This window comes from Cucumis sativus, chromosome 5 (genome assembly GCF_000004075.3).
Source record: "Cucumis sativus cultivar 9930 chromosome 5, Cucumber_9930_V3, whole genome shotgun sequence".
Classification (NCBI taxonomy): Eukaryota; Viridiplantae; Streptophyta; class Magnoliopsida; order Cucurbitales; family Cucurbitaceae; genus Cucumis; species Cucumis sativus.
In genome coordinates, this window is record NC_026659.2 from 3,705,133 (window position 1) to 3,722,725 (window position 17,593).

The following is a 17,593-nucleotide window of genomic DNA, read 5'->3' on the forward strand; positions in this document are numbered from 1 at the left end:
AACTTGTTATTTTATTTTTTTAGAATTTGGCTATATCTCGAGTATTTTATTTTGAATTGTTTTTCATAATATTCACTAAAAGTATGGCGTTGAGGGTGTGAAAGACAAAGCATGTGAAAGATCTTACATGAACTGAACAACATACAACAATCAACAACCAAAAAATCCAAACAAGTGATTATAGGACTGTGTTTTAAAATTGGTAAAAAATAGATAACAAAACAAGTAGAAGTTGATTACAAATAGAGGGGAAAAGAGTCATCCAACTTGCTAAAGCTCTTGTCAATGAGATTAGGTAAATGAGTAAAATGTAACAATGAATTGTGAATTAAGTTCACTGTCTCCTTAGCATCAGATTTAGAGAAGAGTCGGAAGAGAATAGGGAGGGTAAACACTGAGGAATTGCGTCAGTTGTTAATGAAGTTCAACATCTTCGTAGCATCAAATTCAACCACAATTGAAGGAGGACGTAAGAGTGAAAAGAAGGTAGAAAGGCCAAAGTGACGAATGTCTGAGCTTGGAGCACGTTGATAAACCAATCGTGGAGAATTTTCCTAAACCACAACACAAGAATACGTCTCATTGTTCGAAGAAGAGAGAGAGTAAAGAGTAAAGCCAAAACCTAAAAACCAACGCCACGAAATACAGATCAGCAACATCAACCAATAGAATTCATGGCCTGCAGATTCCCTCAGGATTTTTTTCTTCTTCCTCCACATCGTCAATGTAAAAGTAAAGTTCCTTCCTTTTCCTTCTTCCATGAAAACGACTTCTCTCTCTCTCTCTCTCTCTCTCTCTCTCTCTCTCTCTCTCTCTCTCTCTCTCTCCATTGCTTTCCATGAAAATCTCTCGTCCAATGTAACGTGGAATCGTTCTTCACTTCCCCACCTCAAATTCATTTCAAGGTCTTAAATTTCCAGAACCCCATTTCCTCTCCGCCCTTGTTTTCTCTGAAAGATTTTTTTTCCACCAAATGCAGCGGTTTTATTTCCAACTGATTTCTTTTCTTTGAGTGCTTTCTTCAATTCTAGTTTTTGAGTGTTTATTGCTATGACTGCACCAACATCGATCCACTTGTTTCGTCAGAATCACACAGCGGTAACTGTTGCTTTCCACCAGTTTGTTCAGACTATCAATGGGGTTAATCAACCCAGTGGTGCTCAGAGGAGGATTCGTGTTGTTAAAAGTAAGAAGAATGTGAAGAAACCTAATGTTCTTGAGGTTTCTTCTCCTTCTACTGCTCCTAAAATCAGTGTCAGTACCAGTGGTTCGCTCGCCTCTGAAACGAAGGCACGACCGAAGCGAAGGGAACTGGAAGAAAAGAAGAAGAAGGATAGGGAGGTTAACGTGCAAGGGATTTATCAGAATGGGGATCCTCTTGGGCGGAGAGAGCTGGGGAAGAGCGTGGTTCGGTGGATTGGGCTGGCCATGCGAGCTATGGCTTCCGATTTTGCTGCTGCGGAGGTTCAGGGAGATTTTCCTGAGCTCCAGCAGCGGATGGGACAGGGACTTACTTTTGTGATTCAAGCTCAGCCGTATTTGAATGCGGTGCCTATGCCTCTTGGACTTGAAGCTGTGTGTTTGAAAGCTTCTACTCATTATCCGACTCTATTTGACCATTTCCAGAGGGAGCTTAGGGACGTTCTTCAAGATCTCCAACGCCAATCGCTGTTTCTTGATTGGCGCGAAACTCAATCATGGAAGCTCCTCAAGAAGCTCGCTCATTCAGGTTGCTCTTCCACTCCCAAGTACAGCATCTGTGTTCTTTACAAGAAAATGATGTTTTGTTAATCTGTTTTGGTAGAACTCGATTGGATTAATTCAGAAGTGTTTCTTTCTTTAGAATGGTTCCGAAAGTAAAGAATTAAATTGAATTCGATTGAAACATTAAATAGTGTTCATATAACAAAAATTTCCATTTGAACTATACAGAACAGGATCAACGAGTTTTCAAACCGTGGTTCTTGATGGACCCATAAAAGTATTTATTTATTAGTTAAATTAGGGACAAGTTGCGTGACTGGGAACTGACATGGTGCATTTGCAGTTCAGCACAAAGCTATAGCGCGTAAGATAAGCGAGCCCAAGGTTGTTCAAGGTGCTTTAGGCATGGACCTGAAGAAGGCCAAGGCTATACAGAACAGGATCGACGAGTTTGCAAACCGTATGTCTGAATTACTTCGCATTGAGAGAGATTCTGAATTGGAGTTTACACAAGAGGAGTTGAATGCTGTTCCTACACCAGATGAGAGTTCAGATAATTCCAAACCTATCGAGTTCTTAGTCAGCCATGGCCAAGCTCAGCAAGAACTCTGTGACACTATATGCAATTTGAATGCAGTTAGCACGTCTACAGGTCTATCTAATGATTTCATTTTATAAAGGTGTTTCAAGTAATTTGTTTTCTTCAAATTTTGAGCTCAGCTCTATTTCAATCATTTATTCTCAAAAATGCTAAACAAGTTCTTATCAAATTTTATTGATATTCAGGATTGGGGGGGATGCATTTGGTATTATTCAGGGTTGAAGGAAGCCATAGATTACCGCCTACAACCCTTTCACCGGGAGATATGGTTTGTGTGAGAGTTTGCGATAGCAGGGGTGCTGGTGCAACTTCTTGCATGCAAGGGTTTGTGAACAATTTGGGGGATGATGGATGCAGCATCACTGTAGCTCTAGAATCTCGTCATGGTGACCCTACCTTTTCTAAACTCTTTGGGAAAACTGTGCGTATTGATCGTATCCCAGGATTAGCTGATACTCTCACTTATGAGGTACTTGGCGTTTATTGCTTGATTCAATGAATAAACTTCTCCTGCATTGTTATCTTCATTTTTTATTTCATGAGATTTTGTTAAAGGAAAAATGTTATATCTGAACTAAGTTCATTTTCAGCGCAACTGTGAAGCATTGATGTTGCTTCAGAAAAATGGTTTGCACAAAAAGAATCCTTCTATTGCTGTAGTGGCTACATTATTTGGTGATAAAGAAGACATCAAGTGGATGGAAGATAATAACTTGATAGGTCTAGCTGATACCAACCTGGATGGCATAGTTTTCAATGGAGATTTCGATGATTCACAAAAGAGCGCAATTTCACGTGCTTTGAATAAGAAGCGGCCCATATTGATAATCCAAGGGCCGCCTGGTACTGGAAAAACAGGTCTGCTAAAGGAGCTTATTGCACTTGCTGTTCAGCAAGGTGAAAGAGTGCTTGTAACTGCACCTACTAATGCAGCTGTTGACAACATGGTCGAAAAACTCTCGAACATTGGGATAAACATTGTTAGGGTAGGAAATCCAGCACGGATATCTTCAAGTGTTGCGTCCAAGTCTTTGGCTGAAATTGTGAACTCTGAACTATCAAGTTTTAGAACAGATATTGAAAGGAAGAAGGCAGATTTAAGGAAAGACTTGAGACAATGTTTAAAGGATGACTCATTGGCTGCTGGCATACGCCAACTTCTGAAGCAGCTTGGGAAGTCATTGAAAAAGAAAGAGAAGGAAACTGTGAAGGAAGTACTCTCAAATGCCCAAGTTGTTCTTGCTACCAACACTGGAGCAGCTGATCCTTTAATTCGGAAGTTGGAGAAATTTGATCTAGTTGTTATAGATGAGGCGGGCCAGGCAATTGAACCAGCTTGCTGGATTCCAATATTGCAGGGACGCCGTTGTATTCTAGCAGGCGATCAGTGCCAACTTGCTCCTGTGATTTTGTCTAGAAAAGCCTTGGAAGGTGGTCTTGGAGTGTCATTGCTGGAGCGAGCTGCAACCTTGCATGAGGGGGCTCTAACTACAATGTTAACAATACAATACAGAATGAACGATGCAATAGCTAGTTGGGCTTCAAAGGAAATGTATGATGGAATATTGGAGTCCTCACCAACGGTCTCTTCTCATCTTCTTGTTAACTCTCCTTTTGTCAAGGTACATACTTCAAAACTGTAGTGCACTCTAGCATTTCTGTCTAGACATTCACGTTGGTGAAGGTTCTTTAGTTATATTTCTAAGAACATGATTCTGCTTTGTAAAAGATCTTCTGACATATCTTTTTTTACTAGTCTTTCAAGTAACTCATACAAATTTGTTAAGATTTGTACATTAGAGTCTATTTCGATTACATTGTCAAAAATTTTAGTTCCAAAAACGAGTCCAAAGACTTCTAAGTGATGGTCTTTTTGCTGTCTTCGTCTGTATTTGTTTCTACACTCAAAGAAGCTTTGCATGTCAATCTGGGATCAATCCTGGATATTTATCTTCTGTAGTTTTATATGGAGTTAATAATAACTACATTTTTATTATTGTATAACTAAATTTCACAAGCGTCCATGCTGTAAATCGACCTTTTCCTCTTTTCATTAGATCAATGTAAAATGTTGTTTCCTTTAAAAAAACAAATTCAAAAGTCTCCATAAGTTGTCAAACATAGCGGTCCATGTTATTTTCACATCTTTTGAAAGCCTTGTCCGAGTGATACTTAGCCACTGTTATTCTACTTTGTATTGATGCAGCCAACATGGATAACTCAGTGCCCCTTGCTGTTGCTTGACACTAGAATGCCATACGGTAGTCTGTCAGTTGGCTGTGAAGAGCACTTAGATCCAGCTGGTACAGGCTCATTATATAATGAAGGCGAGGCAGATATTGTCGTGCAGCATGTCTGCTCATTGATTTATTCTGGTAAATGTTATTTATGTCAACACATATAATATTATGCATTAGTGCCTATTATAGGGAGCTTAGGGAACCAAATGATTGCAAACAAGGTTTGGTGAATGGAAGTTGGGGAAGTTAAGATTAGTTCTCTCGGAAGTTTCGAATATTTGGGTGCCAAGAGAATGCACAGAAGATATTTTATTTTTGATATACTATGTTTGGTATTAGATCTGAAAGCATCCATTTTCTGACACTGAAAATAACCAAGTATAAAGGGTCCCCTAATTCAATCTAAATATTGTTTAATGACAACTATTTGTAGATTCAACTATCATGTATACAATATCAGGTTCCTCTTTCACCCACAAGTCTAAAGGATATGCTAGATTAATGACTAGCGTGTCAGAATTTTTTTTTAAAAAAAAGAAGAGATGACATGCAATTTTGCATGTCTGAAACGTGTGAGGCGCGTGTTGGTGTCGGACGGACACAGACACTCTCTCTAAAAAAAGAGTGTCCGTGCTTCATGGACACTAACTGACGGGTAATTCTCCTCCCATATTTGGATGCTTGCTATCCTTGCACGAGATTCGGTGTTCATGCAAGGATAACTTCAACTTGAGCTCTATATTTATCACTGGTAGTCTATTGGTTGTGGAAATGAGTGCACCATCTGAGATTTCACAACTTCATCCATCAACGCATGCTTCTTGGAAACATTTAGGTCATTAGATATAATTGTTTATTTCTTGTTTTAGTAAGCATTTATGGTGTTTAAATAGCTTTAATTTTTCTGTACCTTCATCTTGGATGAAGACAAGTTATTGGCATTTATCTATTGTAAATTTGGTCACAGGTGTCAGCCCAAGAGCAATCGCAGTGCAATCTCCTTATGTTGCTCAGGTACAGCTATTGAGGAACAGGCTTGATGAAATTCCTGAATCTGCTGGTATTGAGGTAGCGACTATTGATAGCTTCCAAGGCCGAGAGGCGGATGCGGTGATCATATCAATGGTAAGATACACTTGATTCGGATTTAGGAGCTATGAAATTAAATTCAGCCAGTGAGTTCTGGAAGCCCCATTATGATTACTGAGGGAGAGTAAAGCAGACCTAGAGGAAAAGGATCCCCCAACTCCAAAGTCCAGTTCTATCTGCCTCCCTTTCTATCTGAATTCTTTCAAGTTTTTTTCACAAAGGGATGTCCAATTTTCTACCTCCAAGTAAAAAATAAAAAAGAACCTCTTCTAATCTCGAGGTCCCATGTCTGTCGGTCCCAGTTTCAACAATCTACTATATTGGCTTCTTTCTTTGTCGAAGGGGAGTGAATATCTGGAAATTTCTCATTTAAAAGCCTTGAATTTGCCCAAACATCCTCCCAGAAAGAGGGTTTTACTTCCTTTTCCCATCATAAACTTCGTAAGCCTGAAGAGCAACTCTTTGTCTTTACTTTCACTAACCCACTCTTCGTCCAGTTTTTCTTTTATCCTGTTTGGTCATCCATGATCCACCCGTTTGAGTCAACCATAAATCACTACAATCACTTTCCCCCACAAAAAAACTTATTTCTTGAGTGAATCTCCAACGTCATTTCATCAACGATGGAATACTTCTTATACGAAAGGAACCCATCCCAAGCCCATCAACGACCAAAGGAAGCGAGGTCATCTTCCAATTAACCAAGTTTCTGCCTGGTTAGTAGTTTCCACCACTTTGAACGAAGTCCCTCGTTAACTATGGTTTTGGTAGTTTGAACATGGCTTTAAGAAAGAAAAAGGGTGGATAAGGTTGGTTGTGCAATACAGCTTGAATTGAAGTTAATTTGGCCGCCTTTAGAATGGAAAAGAACCTGCCACTTGTCTAATTGTGTTTTTAGCTCATCAACCAATGGCTCCCAAAAGGCGCATCACCTTTGATTCCTCCCAACACTCCCAAGAGGGAAGCCAAGATAAACTGGAGGAGTATCCATTTTGCACCCAAGATTATTAGCCTGCTCAATCACCACCGAATTGTCGACAGTAATGCCAACATTCTTTTGCTATAAGAAACAGAGATATAATTATGCAGGAACCCCCTCCCTTAATGGCAACATTAATGCCAATCACACTCCCATCCTAGTTAGTGCCACATGGGTCCAGCATTATATTTCTTATCCTCCTAATTCCCTTACATAGCAATTCCAAACAATGAAATCTTGAATCTCATCTAAAGAGGTTCGTCTGTTAATTCATGATTGGATAATGTTCCATTCAAACCTTTCTTTCCCTTGCTGCACCAGTCGACAAGTTCTAAAATGGAAGCTTAAAGCTTGGTAGAATGAATGACGATAGGGTGAAATTTTGAGAGGACACTTGGCTTCATCCATCTCCTTCGTGCATATAACTAGCAAAATTCTATGCCACTGCTTGATCTAAACGATGAACTGTTTGTGACTGCTGGAAAAAAAGTGAAGGATCTCAACCGGAAACCCTAAGCTAATGGATGTTTGTTTGATCGGTTTATTATAAGGAGGCTTCTCCACATTTTGCAGGCTACCATGTCATTCTTTTGACAAAATATATTTATGGCAAAATGCTGTCTTGATTTTGATATTTATAAAATGTAATGTAGGATCATTCAAGATGTCAATACTGCATTTACAATGGAAAGTTCATATGATGTTGTCTACTTATTTTATCAGGTAAGGTCAAACAATCTCGGAGCTGTTGGATTTTTGGGAGACAGTCGGCGGATGAATGTGGCCATAACAAGGGCAAGAAAACATGTAGCACTAGTCTGCGATAGCTCGACGATATGTCAAAACACATTCTTGGCGAGGCTATTACGACATATACGTTATTTTGGAAGAGTGAAGCATGCCGAACCAGGTAGTTTTGGAGGATCTGGTCTTGGAATGAATCCAATGTTGCCATCCATCAACTAGGGAATTATTTGGCAGTTGAAGCTTGCTTTCAAACCCAGGAAAGATGCATTGTGTTAATATTTGATTGTTGTCTTCTTCATCCTCTTCCTCGGTTCCATGTAGGCATGTACAGCATTCCTTTCGCCTTAGTAAAGAAAACCAATGAAAACTATTGTGCATTGATAAATTGTATATAAATTTTGAGATTATAATCACACACATTCTTATAGAAACATTGAAGTTTGGGGAGATTAACCCCATGATGTACTCAGTAATGGGACATTACATTGATCCAAGATGTTTTATTTTATAATCAGATTGTTAGCAGATTGGATTACAAGTTATGTGTGGTTGATGACTCAAATTTAAATTCCATTTTATGATTGATAGTAGTAGGAATAATAATGGTACGTTTGAAAGTGTGCATAGGGAGCTAAAACGAGTAAAAACAAAGTTGAAGGAGTGCAGAAAAAAGAAGGCTTATATAGCCTCTGGCTTACAGCACCGCAACGCCTCATTGTGCTACATGTAACACTGTAAGGAAGTAGCAGCTTTTAACACTTAAAGCATACAACACCACGACACTCTGAAATTTGTTCGGCTATAGCGCTAATAATACTCTAAAGTTTGTTTGTGCGACAATTTTCATCAGCATCGTTTAGAGCGTTGCGACGTCGTTGCATTTATTTGAAAACATGTTATTACCGCTTAGGTCCATTATATTCTCTCATCGTTTGAACATGAGAGGTTAAGATACTAATTTATAGCTTGGGATATTAAGGTTTTCATTCTATTTCATTGCATTTGTGAAGATTGGAACTAAACTAATAGAATTTGTGAAGATTGAAACTAAACTATTGTATTGTTGGATCTCAATTCTATTTTGAATAGATTTTAATTCAATTGTGCGATGCTTGAAGACATGTGACGTTGTTTTCCGTTCATGTGCAAATTACTTATGAATTGTGTATGATATTTATGAAGCAATAAATTACATTAGCTTGTTAATTAAGCTAGGTTGCATTGGTAAATGTGTAGAAGTTAATTATTCACCCTAACGTTATCTAGATCTTAACCGATCTTAACGCAATTGGTTTGATTTGAACTTGCATGCTTTTTCATCTTTTTCAATTACACTAGTTTGACATTAAGTATGATTTAGTTAGCTTCTCTAACTGAAGGTGTAGACAATGAACTTTATTAAGAACATTTGAATAGAGTGAACCCAGTCCATCCAAACCAGGTTCTTTTAATTATTGAATCCCAACTAATTTACTTTTCGAACAAGTTTACCTTATTCACAATTGAACCAATCTCAACCCTCTTGGCTACTCTCATGTTGGAAATTGTTTAGTAAAGAAATTCACATGCTTCCTATGCAAGATTGGGTCTTGCCACTAAGATAAGCTCATATGGATAATTGATAAACTAATTGGTCCAAATTTGGACGACAAAATCCATCATATCACTTAGCAAAAAAAGATGCTTAGATTGATTTTCTCTTCGAAAATGCTCTTACCTCTCCTCCCACCAACCCCTAACTGTCATACCTTCAATTGGTGTATTTTTCTACTAGCGACTGCCAAAGATTATTAACTGCTTGAATATAGACGATGGCCGCAAGAAAAATCATGATGATAAGATGTACGACTAAAATTCCCTTGCAATCATGTTTACGGTTCTCAAATTCAATTTCAAATGTTCAACTCTTATTAACAGCTTTTCCCATAAACGTCATGCTAAACCAAATAAAATTCAATCATATATTAATTGATGTTTAATTCAATTTAATCAACCTTGGTTTATTAAACCAAACTATTTGGTTTTTTCATTTTCATTTTTTTGGAAAACTTAGTATTTTCTTACTGTTATTTTACAAATGATTTTTCATCTTTTTGAAGAAGAGGTGTAATTCATAACCAATGTTCAAAAACCAAAACAAGTTTGTAAAAACTAGTTTATTCAGTTTTATGGACTTCAAAAACATCCCCAACAAAGTAGATAACAAAGTTTAAAAAGAAAAAACTCAATAAAAAACTCAAAAGGGGTAGTGAGGTTCATAAACTTAATTTATTTTTACATGAGATGGGAAGGTGACAAAGGGGGTTACTTTTTTCTTTCCTATGGAAGGTGAAAATTTCAGAGATAGAGTTCTCCATTTGCCAGGTTATTCATAGAAGAGTTAACATTCTTGATTGTCTTTCAAGAAGGTTGACTTGTTTGGTTGGGACATTTTGCTGCTTCCTTTGTTGGAGACTCGAGGAAGACTTGGATAATATCCTTTGGAGCTATAACTTGTCTGGCCTGTTCGGAGTTACTTCTTTGAGGTATTTGGTTTTTTAGGTAGCCCGACACAGAGATTAAACTGAAATGATCAAGGAAATATTTCTACATCTGTTGTTTTAGGAGATGAGGATCTGGTGGCAAGTCAAAGAAGGCTTTGTCTTGGGGTTTTAAGGAAAATAGAGACAATAGAACCGTTAGAGAAATGGACAGGGACTGTGATCCTAGTGTTGGGACCCTTGTTAGGATCTATTTCTCTTTGGACCTCGATGGCAAAAAAAATTTCTTTTTTCTTTTTTGTAATTATTTGTTAGGTCTTATTTTGCTTGAAAGTGACTGAGTCACGTACGTCCATGAGAAAAAGAACAGGAAATAGACTAGTGCATGCAACGGGGAAAAAAGGTTTAAATTTAGAATATTTAGAGCTCTAGAACAGAGGGTTCCCAAACTGGTAATATGATTTGGTTAAGAATGACATTTTAAGTTCTCAAGCCAGATGTTGGGTGTTCCAAAAAGGGGAGGGGGTGGAACCCATGCAAAAAAGGGCAAGCTGATTCCTTGACCATCAGTTATGAATGTAAGATCAAAGATAAAAACTTTTACCATTAATCAACAGGTGAAAAGAAATAATATGAGCACACTTTTTTGCAAGAAATTTATTGGCAAAGACAAGAAGGTTTGGACAAACTTTGAGAGTTATGAATTCTGAGCTGCTGCTTCCGCAGGTGTTCTGGTGGTCATTTGATCAACTGCATGTACTGTGCTTTGTAGCTCCTCCCAAATAGCTTTGTACACCATCCTCTGCCTATTCACAGCCGTCTGTCCCTCAAAGGCTGAAGAAACAACATCAATGCTGCAACAAAAATTAACTTAACTAAGTACTAAATTCATCTTGACTTGTCCTTTGGATATGGCCAATGAAGCCAATTATACTTCAATGTAACATGCAAACTACAGGAAACTCCCCAATCAACGTGCATCTCCAACGAACTTTGCCAAGTAGGAAAAACAGAGATAAAGACATTTAATCAATTTATTAGGGAATTACGTTGGAGGTTCAGTATCAATATTTTTAATTCAACAATATACGGAGGTAGAGATTCAATTCTCTCACCTTTTGATTGCAAAATAAATTTGAACTAGTTGAGCTTGGAGACATCAATCGTTTACAAGAATGAGAAGACTTCATAGCGAACCCATGGGACATAAACTGCGCTTTGGCAAGAAACAGATGCCAAAAGGGTAGTTGAAGATAAGCCTATCCATCTCCAATAGGAATGGTATAAGGGTGTAAGAGGAATCTTAAGGGTACGTTAGTAATTAGCTATAGGAGTTAGTTATGGAATTTGGTTATAAATAGAAGGATGGAGAACAGGGAAAATCGGTATTATCTTGGTGAATCAATTACGACATTAGAGAGGTCTCAAGAGAGGAGGGTTCAAGTACCTCAAATTATTTGCTTATCTTGTAAGTTTAAGTCATTTACTGTCATTTAAATAATTTGATTGTGTTTTGGTTGCTATCAATTTCTCTTCCATACAAAGTGGAAACCAAATTTCTTTTTGCTAGATAATATATACATTTAACAGACAAAATATGTACATATTTACCCCGCAAGACAATTAAACGGGTCCCCAACTTTTTATGATAGGAACAAAAAAGTGTTCCTCGGGAGATGTAGTTCTTAGGAGGATGTATATGGATACGACTGTTCAAACATCCCTCTTGGAGCTCTCAACTTTTAAAAAATGGGGGGGAAGAGAGAGGGGGAGAGAGGCTAATGCTCAAAATAACATGACACAAATAAAAAATAATAATACAGCTTAACAAAACATAAGACCAATTCCCTAAAAAATAAATGTGTTCCAATTTAAATTCTGGAGAAATCAAGCTTCTTAAACTAAGCAACCATAAAAAGGAATTATAGAGAAAAGCCCTCACCTCACATGTCGTCCATCCCCATAAGCATCTTTTACTGAGACGGATTGTGCATCTAGTTGTTCCTTAATCTGGATGAAGAAATTTGCAAAGTCAACACGATAAACAAAAATTTAATCATCTTGAAATAGAAACCGACTCTAGAAAGAAATAACAATTCCCATTCAAATATACTTTACCAGACTAATTTCAATAAATATCCAAGACAAGGATTGCACAGCTTTTGTTTTCTAACTATAAATGATGAATTGAAAACAATGTTCTCTCTTCTCTTTTCCACCTCTCTCCCCCTTCTCACCGGAGCTATCTGCCAACCATGATTCTGTTGACAGTAACTACTTCATTCTCCCAACATGACTTCCCCATAGCCACGCACAACAATGGACATTGAAAGAAAGTTTTTCTTTTGTTGGAATTGACAAAGAGCTCGTGACTCCCAAGTCAAAATCACATAATCAACCAAGGACAATCATCACGATAATTCCCCTTGAAAAGAAAATCCTATGATCTCTGATAATTTCCCCATTTCCCTTCTTCATACACCATAAACTCATGACCTTTTTTTCTGCTCTTCTTCCTTCTTCCATTTCTCTTCTTCTAAAGAAACACAAAAAAGAAAAAAATACTCTCTTTTTGGTCTTTCTAAAAAATGGTTGTTTCCAATATTATCAACGACGTCGAATTTATGATATGCTCGTTCACATTGTTCTTGATCTCTTCACGGCATGCAAATTAAACCCACTCTTTATTTCTTCTCTTTCTTTGATCTTCATTTAGAATCACTACTTCATTTTCTACCTACCTCCTATTGAGGGGGTAAAAAATACGAAGTGGGTTCTCTTAGAAACTCTAAAAGATGAGATCTTTCTTCCACCTATGACAAAAGGCTTCAATCTTTTAAAAGATTTCTTTATTTCTCCTTCTTTTTTGTGCTTTCCTTGATTTTTTTAATTTTCCTTTTTTACTGGATTTCTTCTCATAATCATCATCCAATAATACCACTACTTATACCACCACCTCAGCGCTGCCAGTTGTTTCGGTTGTCCACCACCATCTCAAGCTGGTACAAGAACCAAAAACGGTGAGATTGGAATGCATTCTATCAAAACCTTCACACCCACCACCTGCTATTGGCTTGGCAGATGTCAGTGGCACTCAAGTGCTGGATTTTCTACTCATGGCAGGTGCTGGTCTCTTCCTAGTAGCGATTAAGTGTGCAGATCTATCTGTATTTCATTGAAGGGAAAATCCTTTTCTTTGGAGAAATGAATTGATTTTCTTATCAAGTATGCCATCAGTTTCTGCGTATGCCACTACGCACAGGCGACCTCGGGATGAATTAGTCAACCAGCTGTGGTCGTGGCCCTTCTAATAACATGGCACCGGTAAGAACTAAACAACTAGGTGGATAATATATTGGAGCGAGAAAAACAAAGCTACATCCGTTTTACAAACAAATACACATTTGCAGAAAAGAAACTGAAAATAAGTTGGATAGCAGACATGTTAAAACGAAAACATAAGATAAGAAAGAATCATCTCATAAAATCGGCTTTAAGGTCTTTATCCCGAGCTACTAAGAACGTTTCTAAACTAAAATCAACTGGGAGATTCCATTCCTCTTAAATTAGCTCATTAACTTGCCCTAATTTCCCCCAAAAAAGCAACGCACTTATTTGCTCAAATAAACGAAAACGTAGAAAACTATAAACCTAAAACGATAAAGAAACCATAGATTAAACAAAAAGCACCTTGTTCTCCATTGACTGCATGAGCGGGGAATCAATAGATCCAGATTCATTCACTTGAGTGGCTCTAATGCTCAAGTTCCGACTCGAACCCCATTTTGGAAATGTTCCATTGGCACGGCTATACTTCGCAACATTACTGCTCTTACTACGGAGGCCGGTGGTGGACGTTGAGATAATTACAGCGACAACGGCGGGGGTGCACACACAATTGGAAGTGACTTGGCGGGAGACAACCGAAAAAGGTCGGTTGCGGGGAAGGAATATTGGAAGAACCCGACGGAACGCAACTTGAGGAACCTTAATCATCATGATCAAAGTCTTAGGCGCAGCTGAATCGATGGAACTGCTCTACTTGATCGGTTTTATTCTATCTTTCTTGTTTGCTTTCCCGTGTCGATGTATGGTCCGAGTCTGCCGAAAGTTCCACATAGTGAAATTTGTTCCAATGTTAACAAAATAATGAAAAAGAAAAAGAAAAACTGTTCTTTTTTTCTTTTTTGTATTTTTTTTAATGTTAAAGTGACGTTCGGAAAAAGAATTGGCAAAGGTTATGGTAACTCAATTCTATTTATCTTTTTAACTGGTATGTAGTTTTATTATTTCATTTTTTTATAAAAAATTTATTTGTCTATTTATCAAATGTAATTTGTTTTTAATTAATTTAATAATCTTAAAAAACATTATTTTTAATTTATTTTATTTACAAAATTAATTTTAATTGTGTAGCGGTCGTATTTAACCTTTTTTTAATTTTATTACTTCATGTCTTTTATTTGTTTTCTTCTTTTATTCATTTTTCAAATTTTCAAATATTTTATTTTAAATCTAAAATATCTGTATCTAAACAATAAAATAAATCAAAACAAAATCAAATTAAAATAATATATAACAAATATTTTTTTTGAAAGTAAAACTTTAAACGTATAATAAATTTTTTAAAAAAAAAAACAATTTATTGACAGAATTTGATTTAAGATTTATTTCAATTAAATTTTGAATCTAAATTCTTTATCAAATCATGCTACAACATTTCTAAAATGTACTTTCTTTTTCTTTTTCTTCTTCATTATTTTTATATCTTTCATTAATTCATACTTTTTTTATTATTTTTGTTGCTCCACGTACCAACAATCCTCTAATTTAAAATGAGAAAAAAAAACATAATATTTAGATAAGAAAAAAATCGATAATGTATCAAGGAAAAACAATAATTGAAAATTTCCTATTGTATTTAAAGAAATTAAGACAAATTGTTTTACGAAAATTATGAAATTTTGGTAAATATTAATATACTTTTAAAATTTGTAGAGAAAATATTAAAAAAATACAACACAATGAAAAACTCTATAAGTATGTATTAAATTTAATATTTAAAAAGTTTAAGGACTAAAATTAATCATTTGAAAGTACATAGACTAAAAGTGAACAAACTATGGATTAAAAAATCTAAAACTGATAGAGTTTGAAAGTATGATTCAAATTTCTTTATATTGAGCTAAGAATGATTGGAATATGATAAGATGAATTAGTTGATACCTTGGTTTGTTTGAATCCATATTCCATCTTATCTTTCTACTTATCTTTTATGTTTTTTTTCCTTATGTTGTCAAGTTCAATTCATCCACGACATCATGTTTGGTTAGTTGCTAAATATTTTTAAACTCAATTTGCGCGTACGTTCCTCTAACTAGTCCGCTTCAATGATCCAATTTGGTTTCATGCAAGGTAGATACATATCGATCCATCGAACTTATAAGGTTAATGTTAGGTACCTCTTTTGACAATATCTTATGTCCTAGAGTAATTTTGACTATATTATAAGATAGTCGTAGATTACAGATGACACATGATATTCAATCTAGATGAAAACTTATTTATTTAGATTCTAAGTACTTTCTTAAAGATGAAAAGTTGATTCTTGAGGAGTGGTGTGACCAATCAATAAACTTTAATTGAAATTTTCTTTAGAAAACGTCAAACAATTCTATATAAAGTAAACGGATAAGTATGAGATATTGTGACCAATAGGTTCTCTAGAGCTTGAGATTAAAGATCATAATCAATTGACTTCATGTACCTATCCTTAGCTTCAACTTTAGGTACCTAACTAAGTTTCACAGGATGACATTCTTTAGACTTTTCTTTAGACAATGTAAATCAAGCTTGATTATGAAGAAGAGGAAGTGATTTTTCCATGGGAGAGAAACCGAAAAAAAGTGGAAAAGTTTACCATTTTAAAGGTATAAAACGGTTAGTTCATTTATAACGTGTATCATTTTCTTGAGTTTTGAAAGAAACGGAAAAAAGTCATAACTCAAAACTACGTTAGTTCATTGTCATTTAGTAGATGGGATAAGTATGAAGTTAGGAATAACAACTTGCCGCCTAATGCACATGCAAAATGACTTAAAATGAGAACAATTTAATGAAATTTAAGCTACTCGTACAAATGATTTGGTAAACCTTTATATTTGGTTACTTTGTGGATGCATGAGCAAAGTTTATTTATCGATTTACAGAAGGGAGCAAATTTTATTCACTCATCATTTTAATTTTTTGCAAAATATACTCTCTTTTTTATATTCGTGAGTGTTCGAGTCAACTTAAACACACATCGACCAATCTCACATAGACAACTCGTTTGACTCTACAACACTGACCTTCAAACTAAAAATATCATTCAAGTTTGACTCTAAAACAATGACTTTCTATACATATTTCCCTTTTACCAAACTAACTCATTACGGTTTTTAGCATAAATCCACTATGTTAAATTCTTGATATGTTCCTATATTTTTATAACGATTCAAGTTTTGCATTTTCTACTATTTTTGTTTTACTTTTATGATATGTCTTGTTCCTTTATTACTCACTTATTTTTATTGCCATTGTGTTTAGAATAACAAATAGAGAACGTGTAACTGAGTTTGGATTTCTTTTTTCTAAATTCACTCAAATTTAAATTGAGTTTAATAACAATGTTTGGTGTTAATCATTGTGAGAAAGATGAGAACTTACTCATGGTTGAATTGTGCAAACTCGCACAATGTTTTGTACAAATATATGATGTGTTTAAAGTACATTATGCACAGCAACACATTCCTTACATAAAATAAATTTTGCTTCAATACCCATCTTTCTCAAAAGTATATAATAAAAAATACTTTATTTTTATAATTAAAAGTTATGTTATTTTTCGGACATAGTTATAAAAAAAAAAATCAATCATATGGTTGAGCTATATTTAAAAAGCTAATATAAAAATATATAAATTAACATTAACATATCTAATATGTTAAAAGTTATAATTACGAAAGTTTAACTGTATGTTTGAATTTACTAACAAAAAAAAATCTTTTTAGAAGGTTTGTTATTATCTAAACTGTTTTGTTGTTCTTTTCAAGTGTTTGTCTTATTTTAAAAAATATGTAATTAAAAAGTTAAATCAAATACTATATATTTAAAGGTTAAAGATTCAATTTTCCATCTTGTAATACTAAAAGAATATTATTATATAAATTTGTGCTACCGACATGTCGTTTTAAACGTAAAGTATTGAATTTATGTAGAGTTGAAGTCAAAATTAATATATATATTTTTTCTCCTCATCAAAAGGTTTTGTTTAATTTTGGTAATTATATATAATTAATTGGTTAGAAGTACAACAAATAATGTTTAGGGCATTATTTCATATTTGTTATGTTGAAATGTTGATTGAAAGTTTGGGATGAGGTTGGAGCATGTGGAGTGCAATCGTGGAGCTTTGACGTTTGCATAAATAAAAGCAATAGAAGTGTTTACACGTAATGTAAATTCCCTCATGCATGCTCACAAATAGATGACAAAAAATTACCATTTATTTATTTATTTTATTTCTCTCTTTCTCTTTTTTTCTTGTAAATAATACATCAAATTAAATAATATTTTAACTTAGTCTAGTTGCATTTAATTCGTTACTCACCTTAATACAAAACTAATTTAAAGTATTTATAAATACAACAAAATATTATAGTTTATTTGTAATTGATCATGATAAATTATTGTATGTATTTAATATTTTGGT

At 35.1% G+C, this 17,593-nt stretch overlaps 2 protein-coding genes across 2 annotated transcripts; one reads left to right on the forward strand and one right to left on the reverse strand.

The window, feature by feature from the left end:
* Nucleotides 1-270: 270 nt before the first annotated feature.
* LOC101211099 (DNA-binding protein SMUBP-2) lies at nucleotides 271-7,898 on the forward strand. The gene is made up of 7 exons (XM_004143591.3): nucleotides 271-1,729; nucleotides 2,048-2,356; nucleotides 2,491-2,774; nucleotides 2,896-3,927; nucleotides 4,512-4,680; nucleotides 5,513-5,670; nucleotides 7,337-7,898. The coding sequence occupies exons 1-7, from the start codon at nucleotides 1,051-1,053 to the stop codon at nucleotides 7,577-7,579; spliced, it is 2,874 nt and encodes a 957-aa protein (XP_004143639.1). The 5' UTR covers nucleotides 271-1,050; the 3' UTR covers nucleotides 7,580-7,898.
* Nucleotides 7,899-10,228: 2,330 nt separating this feature from the next.
* Nucleotides 10,229-13,975, reverse strand: LOC101210684 (protein BOLA4, chloroplastic/mitochondrial). The gene is made up of 3 exons (XM_004143589.3): nucleotides 13,531-13,975; nucleotides 11,783-11,850; nucleotides 10,229-10,694 (listed from the first exon to the last, which is right to left on the reverse strand). The coding sequence occupies exons 1-3, from the start codon at nucleotides 13,837-13,839 to the stop codon at nucleotides 10,538-10,540; spliced, it is 534 nt and encodes a 177-aa protein (XP_004143637.1). The 5' UTR covers nucleotides 13,840-13,975; the 3' UTR covers nucleotides 10,229-10,537.
* Nucleotides 13,976-17,593: the final 3,618 nt, after the last annotated feature.